The sequence below is a fragment of the Calliopsis andreniformis genome, chromosome 3 (assembly GCF_051401765.1).
Source record: "Calliopsis andreniformis isolate RMS-2024a chromosome 3, iyCalAndr_principal, whole genome shotgun sequence".
Taxonomy (NCBI): domain Eukaryota; kingdom Metazoa; phylum Arthropoda; class Insecta; order Hymenoptera; family Andrenidae; genus Calliopsis; species Calliopsis andreniformis.
The window spans coordinates 366,835-383,449 of NC_135064.1; the positions used below are offsets into that span (position 1 = coordinate 366,835).

General features: G+C 36.2%; 1 protein-coding gene across 2 annotated transcripts in view; it reads right to left on the minus strand.

The window, feature by feature from the left end:
- The window catches only part of Scp2 (Sarcoplasmic calcium-binding protein 2), an 88,146-nt gene that overhangs the window by 11,168 nt on the left and 60,363 nt on the right, over window positions 1-16,615 (minus strand). The window contains exons 5-6 of one of the 2 annotated variants that reach the window (XM_076374680.1): window positions 13,581-13,695; window positions 729-929 (exon numbers count right to left, since the gene is read on the minus strand). In XM_076374680.1, coding sequence (XP_076230795.1) covers window positions 925-929; window positions 13,581-13,695 — 120 coding nt within the window. In that variant the 3' untranslated portion in view covers window positions 729-924. Of the gene's footprint in view, window positions 1-728; window positions 930-13,580; window positions 13,696-16,615 lie in introns of those variants that run through there. The other variant, XM_076374679.1, reaches the window with a different exon arrangement.

Below are 16,615 nucleotides of genomic sequence, written 5' to 3' on the forward strand. Positions count from 1 at the left end.
TTACTTTCCAAGATGTTGAGGAAATACATTAGTACAACACATCGTAGTTTGGCTATATGAACTCGTGCGTGATTGTGCACATCACGGACAGTACACGAAGTGGGCTTATAGACGGGGGGGGGGGGGGGGGGGGGGGGGGCAAGTTTCAAGGGGAGCTCCTCAAGCAGTCATGTGCAGGTGTGGGGGACATACCCCTTGTTACCCGAGCTGGGGACCAGGGGGCGACTCGCCCAAGAGGAGAGAAGAGAAAACCAAAGAGTGTTACGCAAATTACGTTTAAAATAAATTTTATTACAAGTTAAAGAATTTTCTCATGAAAAACTTTATTTCACCCACGCCCAATAGATAAAGTGGTACACAACACCACACAGGTCAAATTGTGATGCCATCTATGTTATACCGGAAAAAACTTCTCGTTGGTTGGCGGGAATCATTTATGGCCATGTTCGTTTCGTAGCCGTTTGATTCATAAATTTTCATTTGCACTCGATTACAGTTAATGTTAAAAAGAATAACATTACATATAATAATGTATATTAAAATAATTAAAAAAGCATGAAAAACGTAAAAAAATCTTCCAATATTCAAAGTATTAAAGAAATAATGCTTAAAAGAAACAAGAGGCAATGCAACATCAAGATTTATATTAAAAGACTTTAATATTAAACAATTTAAGAAATATTACATATCATAGGTACAGAATAATATTACATAACATTTGAATTATTAGATTATGTAACATTTTAATATTTAAACATAAGATTACAAACAGGAAATACCTCTCCAGAAATATTCACCAATTCTGAACTAGTGACCAGAAAATAGTATAAGTTTATTGTATTGTGCTCGCCTACTATTTGCATTATCACTTTTCACTTTGCATATACAGTATGTCCCACGAAATCCTGGATAGTCGATTATTTGCTAACCTATTAAAGATACGAAAAAAGTTTTTATATGAAATTGAATGGCAAGAGGGGGCTGATTTATTGGCCGTAACAATTTTTTTTTATCATTATTGTTTACAGAGATATGAAAGTTAAGTTTGGTTTTTTAAACGGGATTATATATATATATATTTTTATCAATAGATAGTACGTTTCAAGACGAATTCAGTAAACATTAATGTATACACCTTTTTTCAAATAGTTTTTAAGATATTACGCGTAAAAGTTTACTGATTTTCGGTGGAAGATTTAGGCCTGCCGTTCCTACCACAGTCTCTTCGTATCAGTTTCAAGAGGCACGGTTTAACACGTTCGACGCGCGACAGGGTAGATCTATCGAGTTGAGCCCGTTTCCCCGGAGAAGTATTGACCCGGCGGTGCTGCCGCGCGCTAGCATACAATTGGACAAACCTTCTTCGACCATTTTTTTACCCCCGCACGCAACGTGTTAACCCGTAGCATCTTAAGTGTGGTCGAGAGTCGAGACTCCCAACTATGCTTCCTGGTCTCGCAGAGTTTCTTCCACCAAAAATCAGTAAACTTTTACGTAAATACATTAGTACAACACATCGTAGTTCGGCTATATTTTATATTATATATATTCATTTAATATATATTCATATATATATATTGAATCTCGGGCTAGATTGAACCTTCCTCTATTGAATGAGTCCTTTTCCATCTCAAAATCTTTCAATATAAGGACGTAAAGCGTCAGCGCGTAAACCTCTGTTTTTGCCTAATTTTGTCGGTAATGTCACCGCCCTGACATATCTGATCCTAGGCCCTTAAGGGGGTACGATCAGATATGTCAGAGCGGCGATATTACCGACAAAATTAGGCAAAAACAGGGGTTTACGGCCTGACACTTTTCGTCCTTATATGAGATGATTTTAAACTGGGAATGGGTTCATTCGAAAGAAAACAGTTCAATGCAGCGCAGTCAACTCGCGATTTAACGAAATTCTACTGATATTTAGTAATACGAGTGTTGTAAAGTAGAGCAAAAATCTACCATTGACAGGTATGGAAATTTAAGCATTTTTATGTAATTTAGAGAGTGTTTTGATCGAAATCGCGAGTTGACTGCGCTGCGTTGTACTTTTTTCTATCGAATGAACCCTTTCCCAGTTCAAAATGTTCTCATATAAGGACGAAAAGTGTCAGGCCGTAAAACCATACAACAGTATTGCTTTTGGCTGGGTTATCGATAAAACAGAGCAAAAAATGTGACAAATTTAGTTGAGCATTTGCAAACCAGGCGACGCCTAATTTGAAAGACTGCCGATGTGGAATCGGAATCTGTGATACCCAAATTAACGATGCGAGTTACTGAAAATTTCCCCCTCCACTACACACACCACCTTAGGAGCCGCGTGTACGTGAGCTCGGCGCTTCGGGCCACTCCGGCCATATTCGAAAAGTCAAAAGAGAACGCAAGTGTAAAGTGAACCTTACTCTCTCGCTCTTTAAATACTGTCCAAGTTGCCGACAAACGACACAAACCGCGCGCGATATTTTCATTTGTCCAGACATATTTACGAAAGCCCGAGAAGACAAGAATACGGAGCCCGTCTTTTGCTATCATGCAGGTTCAAATCTGTGACTTTTTTATTTCATACATAATTTTTAGTAGCTTTTTAACTTTAGAATTCCTCGCTTCATATATTACTTCATTTATAAAATACTGTAGAAAATATAATTCATATTTTAGCCACACAGATAGCCATAAAACACAGTTGCATCGTTCTCATTTTTTTACAACCAGTCTTTTATGGAATGAAATAATAATTTGAGTCATAATAATATAAAATCAAATTTATATAAAGATTGGAATTGTATATTAAAATTACTTGTAGAATAAAAAAAAAGTTGCAGGTTTGAACGGGATCCGAACTCGATCAATGGTAAAGACATAGATGACAGGTATAGGATCCGTGCATCTTGACGTTCATCATTTCATTACGGTTACGAGGTGAGATTGTGAGATCCTATACACGTCTGATGTCACAGTTACATTGTGTATAATGAAGAAATAAATGCAGTAGATCACATGTATGTATATTCAAAACAGTCGTGTGCGTTTGGATACACCACCAGACATGCATAGGGAATTGAAATATCTCAATACCGTCGATTAGCTGTTGCGATTTCGAGTAACACTCGGTCATGTTCGGCTCATGTCGCATATCGCATCGCTCGCTCCTAACCTAGCGCGTTACCACTTATGTATACATACAGGGTGTCCCGCGTAACACACAAAAAAAAAACACACAAAATTAAAAAAGTGTTTACATGTCATTTGCATGGTATAAGGGGGAAAATTTATTGGCTATAACAAATTATCTTTTAGATTATTATTTTCAAAGATACGATAATCAAGTTTAGTTTTTTAAATAGAACTATATACTTTTTTTCAAATCATTTTGTAGTGCGTTTCAAGATAAATTTAACGACATAGAAATTATGTATCTGTTTTCAAATGGTTTTCGAGATATTGGATACGAAAATTTAGTGTTTTTCAGTACAGGAAAATCTGCTCGAGTAGAGAGCATCGCAGGAAATCTCGCCTACGCGTCAAGTGCCACATGCCATACATTGTTCCTTCAAACCAATACGGGAGGGTCTGCTGCAGGAACAGTAGGCCCAAATTCTGGAAATGGTTTTCCTGTGAACCTGACTATCATATCTTTGAAAATAATAATTTGAAAGATAATTTCATCTAGCCAATAGATTTTTTCCTGTATATGTGTAGATACAGTAATGTTGCCGACGAGAGCTGTTTCGTCTACACGGACGAGAGCCGCGGTCTATCCCCACTACCTCGTATGATGTGTGCCTCCGTGTAACCAATTCTTGGAACCATCGCGTACAAGCTCGATACCCCAGAACAAGGCGGCCATAAAAAACAAAGATAGCATTAAGGATTTAAATAGGAAAAATTGAAGCTTCTTATTCGCAAACAGATTTTCACGCACGTAACACCAGTAAATTCCTTGTGCTCTCCCGATGAAAATGATATTAAACACGACAGGATTCCGATTATTTATAACATACATAAAACTTGATTTATAGAAAGAAAGGTCACGTTCATTTACGTATACAGTAATGTTACAGACGAGAGCCGTGCTCGGGTCTCGTAACGGCTCTTGTCGTGTGAACGAAACGGCCCTCGATCGTATTATTACTGTATTTAGAATCCAACGATCCTAATCCAGACCTAACTCAAAATATACATACACACATACATATATATATTAATATTTCTATTTAAAATTGGTTTGAGTTTCATTAGTATCTACTTATATATGTAAAATAATATATACTTCTATATTCTATATTCTATGTATATATAAAAAGGATGAATAGTATCTAGCGAAATAATAAATCGGAAAACGGACAAGTAAGCTCTTTCTACAAATTAAGTTATTAAGTATCTTTATTATAAATAATCGGAATCATGTCGTATGTGATATCATTTTCTTCGGAAGAGCACAAGGAATCGATTGGTGTTACTTACGTGAAAATCCGTTTGCAAATAAGAAACTTCAATTTTTCCTATTCTTAATCCCTAATGCTATACTTGTCTTTTGTAACGTCATTGATTTCGGGCATCGAGCTTGAGCATAGACGGTCGAGCGAAACCCTTTTTTTTTGCTTCTTCGGTCGTGCATCAATTATCTTGGCGACCGAGAGTAAAGGAAGCCAAATCGACTACCAGTGACGGACGAGGGCCGCGACCAGACCCAAGCGCTGTTCTCGTCAGTAACATTACTGTATATGTATACGTATACTTATGTACACGCACACATATGCGTGATCTTCATATTAATATAAAAACGATATTTGGAAAAAGTGTCTATCTCGAGAAAGGCATCGACGTGGGCAAACAATGAATAATATGAATGTAGTGGTATTTAGAATGTGACACTTGTAAAAGTTATACACATACAAATAACATGTGTCGTTTGATAAATACCACTACATTCACACGATTCAGTGCTATATTGAATCACAGAAAATATCTTAGCAATCGGAAACATCGCGCGTGGCTCGTGCCGCTTGCAGGGATTTGAACAGTTGAATGTGGCGTTTCAAGAGTGAGAGAGTAAGACTCATATTCGCACTCTCTCTCATTTCCGCAAATGTCCGAAGTCGGTCGCGAAGCGTCGAGTTCACGTACACATAGCTCGTATAGTAGTGTATGCAGTAGAGGGGGAAATTTTCTAAGCTACCTCCCGAATTCGAAATCATAGAAAGGCTCCATCTTGCGTTCATCAGGCAGCCACGTGTCTGTGGATAATACTATTTCTGTAACGAAAACTGTAATAGCAGATACCGACCTGGCAATTTCGAAATGTCACGTGACTACCGTACCCCCTTAAGGCATGTCTGAACAAGTGCAACGCGCGTTGCAAAACACACTTGAATCGATCGGAAAGGGACGATTTTTATGATATTCAAGAATATCGTGCAATACGGAGCTACACACGCAAATGCTAGGCGCGCACGCAACGGATCCAGGTTCAGAGAAAGGTCTATGCTTGTTTTAAGTATCTATTAGTGTGTTAGTTGAGTCGGCTAGTAACCGAAAGGTTTTCCCAGTTCACCCTACTTAAGTAATCCCCAGGGTGTTGCCAGCATCATGTATTTAATACTACATGCACATTTCTCCTATTTTTTTATGAACTGGAATAATACCGAACCGTGCACAAATATGTTGATGCATAGAATCCATATCCTTTATTGTGCATATTAAAAATGAGTTGATATCTTCAATATGGGACATGTAACTGGAACTAAGTATTTCAATTTCGTCGTAAGTAATAATTTTAGTGAAAAATGTTTCAAACAGAAATTGAATGGCTATACACGAAACATAGTTTGACACAATTAATTACTTTGTAAGTATATGAATAAAGGACATATAAAGGTCAATTTAATTTTTTGAAATGGAATGATATATTGTTTGAAAATTTTGATGTGGCAGCCTGAAAGTATATTCAAGCGTTTGCGATTAAACAAACGAACCGATAACAGGCCCGACCAGCGCGACGCCAGGCCAGGTCGTAAATTAACGACAGGCACTTGATGGAGTACAACTCGGGGGAGAACGAGGACTTTTGTCGAAGGAAGAGTCATTCCAGCGATATCCTCGAGTTCGTGCAGACCTCATTGTACCCAGCGTTTTAAAATATATTCATTGTAGAATTCTTTACATTTCTTATTGCCTTATAAGTCAGAAGTGGGATAAATGCTTACGTAGTTTTTAACTGCGTGCCGTGACGCGCTCGCAAATATATAACACGTGTATCATATTTTTCACGGGCCGTACAATTTTGGATTTTCAACGCAGTTGTGTTGGTGTTAATGATACGATAAGTAATCTAGTGAAACTTAGTATTTACGTGCTGGATTGAACATTGTGCGGTGGATATACTTTTGTGGACGTGTCTGGCTGTAATAGCGAACAATGGGCCGATCAGGAGGCAAATCGAAACGACGGTCGCTTGATGGTTCACGGGGACGTTTGAGCAAACGTGAACAATCGAAGGACCGATCGCAGGAAGGGTCTAGTGAACGTGTGCGTGATTGTTCGCGAGACCATTTTCTTCGATGTATGACGACTTTCTTGTTCGGAGTACAACCGTAGCATCTAGTGCGCGTACCCAACGCTACCGCAGTCGCTCGGACGGCAAACTCGTGCTCTCATTGGCCGGTGTTTTTCATTAATAACTCGTTAGCGAAGCCTCATCTTACATTTTCGCTAAGGAAAAAGTTGTTTCAAATAACCCCCTGAATCACCCCTTTTAAGGAACTGCGACATTTTTGTTACACCCTGTATATTACAAACGAACGTTTAGGAAGAAGCAGGATAAGCTGCATCCAATTGAGAAGACCCCGGCGCCCTTTCATACTATTCATCTAGATCATGTGGGGCCTTTTGAAACGACTGCGCGGAAAAATAAATACTTGCTAGTTATCGTGGACGCATATACGAAATTCACAATCATTGAACCCGTGCGAGACACTAAAGTGAAGCGAGCAGTGAAAATTTTACTGAGTGTGATACACCTTTTCGGAGTACGGTCCCGTGTCATTAGCGATCGGGGTACGGCTTTTACAGTGAGGACGTTCAAGATATTTTGCACAACATATGGGATACGGCATATTTTTAATGCAGTCGGAACGCCTCGTGCCAATGGTCAATGTGAACGTTATAATAGAACCACCGTAGCGTCATTAGCTACGACAATGGTTAGAAAGGAAGCAGATAAATGGGATGACTATGTCAAGCAAACTGAAAGTGCGATGAATACCACTCGCAATAAAAGTATTGGAGCAACACCAGCAAGGCATTGATGGGTTGGAACTCAAGGACAACGGCGGAGGCACGAATTCTGCAAGAGGTGCAAACAGAAATGGAATGGCTTGACTTGTCTGAATTACGACAGCGAATTACTGATCACATCACGGAAGACCAACGACAACAAAAGGAACGCTATGATAAAACTCAGCGCGCAATAACGCAGTACCAGGAGGGAGATCTGGTCATGGTGGAGATTACTACCGAGCGAGTCACAGAAGAAAATAGGAAGCTTTGTCCAAAATTCAAGGGACCATTCAAAATTAGTAGGGTTCTTCAGAATGACCGTTATCAAGTTGAGGATTTACGACACGGGGGTAAACGAGCCAAAATGGTTGTCGCAGTCGAACGGCTAAAGTCATGAGTTGTAACGGTCGAGTCAGATTGTTTATCTATTTTATAATGCAATTTGGAATTAGTTATAGGTCATCGTCATTATTGTGATTGTATTATGCTATAATGCCGAAGGTGATGTCTAGCCACTGACGGATGGGGATGAGTTCGATATCACAGTAGTTGATGAGAGCTGTCATCATTGCATACTTTACTGTGTCATCGGGTCGATAGCGATGCCTAGCCGCTGCGGAACGATGATGGTCTCGATATCATAACAGTGGTGATGTCTAGCCGTCACTCTATGATTGTTTTGACTATCAGATTGATAGTGATGCCTAGTCACTATCGAATGATGATAAATCGATATCACGGTGATGATGATGTCTAGCCATCATCACGTGGTTGTACTAAGTTGTCATGGCAGAAAGCAGATTTTGCGACTGCATGACTCTCGACATAACAATAGAGTGAATACAACTTGTTTACGAGAAGTTCAATTGTATATTACTGAAAATAATATGCAGATTTCTTGGAAACTAAGGCCGAGTCGAGAGGCCTGTATAATAATAATAATAAACAATGAAAAACAAATTTGTTTATCTTTAATGTATAAATACTGCAATTTATACGATAGGTATGCGTGCAGTTGTCGGATATTAATTCAACATGATTAGGAGGATTCGACAAAATTGTTGAAATAGAGGAGGCTAAATTTGGCAAACGTAAATACCAATGTAACCGTCTTTTAAAAGGACGTGTTTTTATGTTTTGTGTTTTCAGGGTTTACGGGTGAGATTGCAAAAAGATCCGTTGTATCAATCGCGATTAGAAAAATAGAAACACTTTTGCGAGTAATCAAAGAATGAATTCCTCCAGGAACGACAATAATGTTGGACCGTTGGAAGACGTATAATAGTACATATAGTAATCGATTTTTATTGCATTATATTACATAATGTTCAAATTTAGTAATTATCTATCAAAAAGTGTACCACTTTCAATCTTAATGATTTCGAAGTATAGTTCTTTATTGAAGGTAATATTCACTTCGGTGAAGTTTCAAATTTAAATACAGTTACCTTTATCTTTTATTGTATTATTGTTGAGTAGAACTAGTCTTTTTTCGCCCGTGGAAGTGGCACACCTGTGACCGATAATTATTTCAAATTAGTTTTAGAAATGCAGATGTTGTTTATTAGGTTATTTTTATATAAATGTACATACACAGTCAACTGAACGAACATGGTCCGATGTTCGTTTAAATATATCCCGATACGGAAATAAGGAAAAAGACTTGCTATTGTACTTCTGCGAATATCTTTCTAAAACGAATCATGATAAACTTAAAAGAACCGACGTTTTGTTTGACGAAAAGCTAAGTTTCAAAGACACTTACATAGTAGTAGCCACGAGGGTCCTAATATATCGCACAATAATTAATATTTACGTAAAGAAAGCTCAGCGAACCTGTTTGACCTGGGCTCGGCGCGTTGAAGCTTATATGAATCCAAATTGACAAGTTATACAAAATTCGAGACTCGGCAAACTAAGAAAAGGTCTAAACTCGCAAATTCGAATTCATGCAAACTTCCACGAGCCAAATTAGGCTTGCGAAGGCAGATTCGCCGAATCACTCACCAAGCCAGGCTTGCCGAATCACGTGCCTTGGGAAGCCTTCTTAACACATATAATGTAAGACACACTCACAGAGACTTATCGTTAGATCGCTATAACTTTGGTCGCCTCCACTAGCATAAACAATCGCCGAGCGTGGACATTGCCACGCACATACATGTATAGCCAAACTGCAATACATTGCACTAATATATTTTTCTTAATATCTTAGAAGCTAAAATAGACCTGGATTTGGTGTAAAGAACAAATTACATAAAATATCGTTGTTAGTAACATATGCAAAAATCATGTAGATCGATCATTGTGTAAAACTTTGATAGGCTTGCCAGAATATTGGCGAAGTCTAATAGATTAAATTATTATACTTGATATTTTTTAATTATTTTAATCGAGTTATTTGCCTTAACATCATACATTGCTTTTGCAAGCAATCGACTTTTGTAGGTAGTTAACTTTTGCAGGAGATTGGTTTTTGTAGGGAATACACATATTTAACATGCTTTTTTTATTTTCTCAAGGTTGTGGGGGAATATAACATAACAGTGTTGTAACGAGTCCTCGATAAATTTTCCAAGAAGTCGCAGTTAGTTCTCCGATGGACTTTCGCATCGAATACTTGCTCCAATATTTATGATACTTCAATACCGAATTATTCTACTCCAGGATTTCTAGTGATGTGTGTAGTTTTGAATGAACATATGAAATATTTTTTATTATTTTATCCATATGAGCTATTGGAGTCTCATAACATATATCTATAACTACTATAGTCACTGAGCTTTTCCATACTTGTAATATTTATTAATAGTAGGGGAAAGCTATTTCATGCAACGTTATGGATTCCTATTTATAATTATTTTATTATTATATATTTATATATGAGATGCACCTATTAGTGAACATGTACATAAGTTTGATGTACAGTAGGAGTACAGTTTGATATACTTGGATAATTAATTCTCGAGATTTCAAGGCGGCTCGAGTTCGCAGGACAAGTTGAATCTCTAGATGCTTGAGATCACAAAACGAATCGAGATCCCGAAAGGAATCCTGCTTCGGTATCCCGCCCGATTTCGCCCGAATTTCTCTGTCCCGTCCAGAACGTCGGCTGTTCAAGACACTGCTTTGCTCGCACACCCCTAATTTCTGATGATTTCCGCTAAATTTTTAAGTACTTATAACTAACAAATGAAGCCTCAAGTTTGAAATGATTATTCTTAATTTTTGTCTTATTTTTATGTCTGGAATTATCTGTTAAATTTTCTGCATAACATTTTACTGTACATCTACTGATAATATAAGTGAAGGTGTATATTCGCTAGTAAAAGTTTATGTTTACTGACTTTCCATTACCACTGTAACATGTACATATACACGTATCCATACAGTATCTCAGATCTTTTGAGTTAAGTTTCGTCAGTTATACATCAAAAGCGAAGGATGAAATATTATATACAGGGTGAGTCACCTAACGTTTGCACCTTGAATATCTTCATTGTTTTTTAAAATTCGTCAAATGTCTCAAGGAGAAAGTTGAATGGTTCAAAGGAATTTATACATTATCAAAAGAATTTTTGTTTTGTTGTCATTTATTTTTAGAGATGTCAAGATCACCTCCATTTTTTTAAATGGAAACACTCCTTTTTAAATACTTGTAATGATAGTTCCTTCCATTAGGAATTTAGTGATTATAATTAGTCAAGGTCATTCAAGATCACGGACAAAAAAAGTACAAAGAGTAAACGTAAGAATCCCGTGACTAATGAAGACATTGAAATAAATGTCTTAGCAGCTATAGGTATCAATCCACATGTGAGTACGAGAAACATTCCCCCAGAAGTAGGCATGAGTCAAAGTAGCGTAATACGAATTCTGGCTTCACATAAATCCGTTTCATATACCGCTACACTAGGAATTACTCGGAAGTGACTTTCAAAATTGAAATAATTTTTGTCAATGGAGGTTGCAGCAAAATCGTTCATTTTTTTCTAATGTGCTGTTTACAAACGAAGCGACATTTAGTAATCATGGCTCAATTAGTCTACGGAACGCTCATTATTTGTCTGTTGATAATTCGCACTAGCTTTGACAAATTGACCACCAAAGACAATGGAACGTAAATGTGTGTGCGGTATTTTGAACGACAAAGTAATCGGGACACTTCATTACCAGAACGATGTCAGGACAAAAATATTCCCAATTTTTGCAAAAAGATCTGCCAATTTTGTTGGAAAATGTCTTTTTAAAACCGTCATGGTACGTGGTACCAGCATGACGGCTGTCCTGCTCATTATAGACGAATAGCAAGAGAAACGTTGGATTTTAGGTTTCCAAACCAATGGATTGGACAAGGTGGAACTGCTTCATGGCCAGCACGTTCGTCTGATTTAAATCCACTAGGTTTTTTTGCGGGGTCTGCTAAAAAAGACTGTGTATATGAATGCTCCAACGACAGTTGAGGATATGCATCAGCGTATCATCACAGCATATGCAAATATTCAGAGCCCGTTAACAGCAATGTATCGATGTAAATGGAACATTTATGACAACAATTATTAACGAACATTTATGAAACACAGGTATTCCATTTTCATATTTTAAATTTTATACGTTTTCTCTATCCTTGAATATTAATAGTTACTGAATTCCTAAGGAAAGGGACTATCATTATAGGTGCTTAAAAAGAGGTGATTTCGTTTTAAAAAATGGGAGTGACATTGGTATCTCTAACAAACGACAAAAAACAAAAATTTTCTGGCATTGTGTGAGCTCCATAGAACATTCAACTCCGTTCTGAAGACATTTAACGTATCTTTAAAAACAATAAAGATATTTGAGGTGCAAACATTAAGTGACTCACCCTGTATATAAGTATAAATCATTTGATGTTGGCAGTTAACAAATTACAACAGAATCATAAAATACTACAAAATCGATAACGATGTCCATACTATTGTAGGATGAATAATTATTTGTATTGATTTATATTGTATATATATTGTATTGTTTATAAAAAAAGGAGGGGACCTGCGAAAAAGGACCCAAGTTTGGCGCAGGTCAAGGCGCCTCACCTTACTAACAACTGGTCACGTACGAAATAGGAGTAAGGACGCAGGAAGAAGCAGTAGTACATACACAGTCGCTAAGGACAGTTTGATTCGTGCATTAAAGAGTTCAGTGTGTTTACTATCCGACTGTTTTTTTTTGTTTCTGTGTTAAATTAATAACATAGCCTACACTATGTACTCATGTAAGTATTTATTCGATTATGGCGCGTTACACACCATGATGAAGTACTGCTTTTACCACCACTATTTCCTTTATTGTTCATTAATATGAATAAACTGATAGTTTTTTGTTCTAATCGCACTTTTTTTGCAATCACACACGTGTATAAAAAATACAGGTTCTTTGTTGCATTTTATTAATCTTCAAAAGTATCAGCCTGTAACGTCTCTAATTTTTAATTTTGAATACTTCACAGATAAAGACTAATAAGGAGTGAAAGATGATATCCAATATTTTTGCAAAAACTCGTTTCCAGCCAGATCACAATTATTAATAATTGACACATTGTAAGCAAACTAATATGAAATAACTAAGAAATCAAGATTTATAGTTCGATTTCACGAGGAGCTTGTTTATACAATCTTCGTACAGAATTTGCTCATCTAATACATCTATCCAGTTTATGATCTATCCAGTTTATAGAAAATTACTCCAGTTTCCTTATCACTTACTTTTTAAGACAATCTGGAAAGTAATTTCCATATCTTTTTTAATTTTAAATGAATTACAGTGAACTTCGATATATCTGAAATCTGAATGTCCATATTAAGAAAGAGAATAACTTAAACTGGATCATTTAACTTGAGTAGTAAACACAAATATATTTTTTGCATATGCAGTCGGATAATGTATTTTAATGTGTATTTTTTCTCGATTAAGTCCTCCAAATTCTGATTTGATGAACATTTTTGAGGTTCAAAAACTCTGCGGTTAGTCCCCAAGAAATTTTAAAACGATGGGAACAGCCCGATTTTGATATGTTCCGTACGGCCGGCAGAAAAAACTCAGTATGAGTTAGGACATATAATGTCAGTTTCTATTACTCTGTACTAACACTGGTAGATGCCGATACCGCGCCGCGCCGACCGAATGAAAAGGTCAGTGTCGGTCCATAGAAACCGACGGGTCCCCAACGTGTTAATGAAGTTATAAAGAAGGAATTTAAAATTGCAGAATTGTATGACAACATTCTGTAGTATATATGTTTTACAAATGAAGTGACTTACCAGACGTATCAAACAATTGGAACGTTAGATTCATGTAGATATCTTGCCAATCGGATGGATTCGAAGGATTTTTCGCATATTCTTCCCACAGCAAATACCATTCTTCTCGGCTAACCTAAAAAGGAAAAAGAAGGAATAAAATACTGTTCAAAAATATGGTTTACTACAAATCTTTTCTTAAATTTTAGAAAAATGTAAATACACAATGACAATTATCACGATATTTTATAAATACCTACTGACATTTTTCCGATATTTATGATTTTATAGGAATAAGAAAGTTGAAAATATAGAAAAAATTTACTTTTACTAATTCCAATAATCGTTTGTTTATTTGTATGTTTAGCCTTTAATAGATGAACAGTTACTAGAATAATACATATTAATTTATTAATATATAGGTACAGAAATTGTTTTCTAAATTGCTTATGGTTAGAACAATAAATGCTAAATAATCAAAAACAAAATTGAACCTATTTTACCTATAAATATAATATATCCTTCCAAAAGCGGTGAATGTTTTAATTGCTAATATTTTTTATAGTTTTTCGAAAAGAAACATTCGTTTTTACATAAATAAAATGATTTTTTATTTTTGAATTTTCTTATTATTTATTTCAAATAGATATTCATTACACAACTCCATTTAAAATTTAAACTTTTGTATCATTACATAATTTTCGTTAGAACTATTTAAATCATTAAAATATTTAAATACTATTTAAATTTCATACTATTATATACTATTAATAAATACTATTTAAAATCAAAAGTAGATAAATTTATTACATAGCTATTCCGAAATCATTGAGTTTAAGCGGTATGCTGTCTTTTCGTAGATAAACTATTCCTTTTGCTTTTCGTACAATTTTCATATCTTTGTTTATGGTTGTATGCAAAAGCTTGTCAGAACAAAATTGACCTATTTCAAGGGGCACGAGTAACAGCGAAAACTCAAGATGATTTTCTAAAAATCATGAATATTTTTTATAATGCAATTTTTTTTTATACTCTGGTACAGCGTGAAAAAAAGAACAAATTCAACAACCATATTAACCACACTGTTTTGATCATTGTATCTCAAGATATATGTATTTGTATTACACGTGAGTACGTCGCTATCTACTAATTCGACAAGATTTTGAACAACTACTTCCTATACATGTAAACGCAGCTCGTTCTTACTTTCCAATATATTTGCAAAAAACTGTTGCTACTAATACATTGAATTTTGCTTATGCAAGTTATTCATTTGAAAACTTTAAATCTAAATATCTCAAAAACGACATTTTCAGGGATAATGTAAAATACTAAAAGTTACTCGGTTTCAAGAGGGAAATACAATTATTTTAATTATTTTTTAGTTGTTGAACGCTTTCAAGGTTATTTAAAAGGTAACTTTGTTTTTTTTAAATGGAAACCTATATTTTTATTTATAGATTTTTATTCTTTGCGAAAAAAGAAGAAACTTTTGTATGAAACATTTTTTAATCAAATTTTGTCTCAAAAAGGTGTTTAATAAAATAAAGATTTTTTTTTAAGTTTGGTGCTTCGACAATGTTACGTTCCGAACAGGAAAATTTTTGAAATCTTTCTTTTTCGGCCAATACGTCGGCTGGAATATGTCACGATAATGCTTTACATTTTGGAAATTCCTGATCGGACATATTCCGGGCTTTTGACGTCCAAAAAATTAAGCATTTTATTATTGTTTCTACCCGCTCTCTCCTTGGAATCGGCGTCGGCCGTCGACGAGGCGTGTGTGTGTGTGCATGTGCTGCGTTCTTCTGAAGTCTCGGGAATGTAAACGCAAACCTTTTGTTAGAACGAGAAGCGTTGTACACCGACATTCAAAATTGCGGGTTCTTATAAGCCAGAATCAATGTGATAGGAACGTGTGCGATCTACACTCTTATCACCAATGTGTACGAATCGTTGCGTGCAATGCTTATTAATACCGATAGCGAATCGTCCGCGGGGACCAAGTGCAATTGCATCTCGCATTATCTGAAACAGCTGTAGTTGATTTCGAGAAGCCTCTTGTAACGCGTCGACGTGTTATAGAAATCAAAATGAGAACCTTTCGGCGTTCAAATTTGGAGCTAGCGAAAAGACTATAAACATTGCGCGACACGACGACCGCGTGAGCGGCGATGCCTCGTGGCGTACGTGCTATCGAAACTTCTCGATAATGGCGGGAACCTACAAGGTTTATTGTATTAATTATAAGAACGATCAACAGCTGGAAAATTCTAATAAGAGCAGAATCCGTGGTTGAATAAATAATTGTAAATCTGGGAGCTGAGATACGGAGAGAGAACACAGAAGATATGTTAAATACAAATTAACGAATGACGCGACGGCTCTCGTGACATTACGCACGCGATTGGCTAGGACCTCACATCGATACGGCAATCGATCTATGTGTTGATGATTCGCGAAGGATCCTGCCCGTCCTAGCTTCCGCTATTGAGCACTCTTCATCGACAGGTCGTGAGGTGCGTGACGGGAACCCGTGGGCTAATTATCCTTTCCTTTCTTTCTTTGTTCAGTTACTAATTTCCATTAATTTTACAATAGTTTTCGAGCATAGATTCACTCACGAGTGCAGTGTGTCGGAAGTGCTTAAACTCATAGCCCCACGTAAAATTCCGTAATCAGTTCGCGTGAAATCATAGTTCAATTTAAAATTTAAAGATTCTAAAACAAAATCCGCGTGTGTGTTTTTTTTCTTTTCAGTACTAGCAGCATCATTAGATAACTCGAAACATTTAATATAATGACGATCTGGCATCGATTTGGCATTTTCTCTTTCTTGGACACGATTTGGCTTTATTTGAATTTGATATTTTTTTTCCTTGATATTTGACGATTGACCGCAGACTCTCTTTTACATTGATTTCTTCAATTGCGTAAGTTGCACAGATTATTTCATTTGATTTCGATTTATTGATTTTTGTTACTGATTGCTTTATATTCTGATTATTTTCTGATTTATCACATGTGTTCGCCTTGTGCGCTCACGTGGCCAGAGA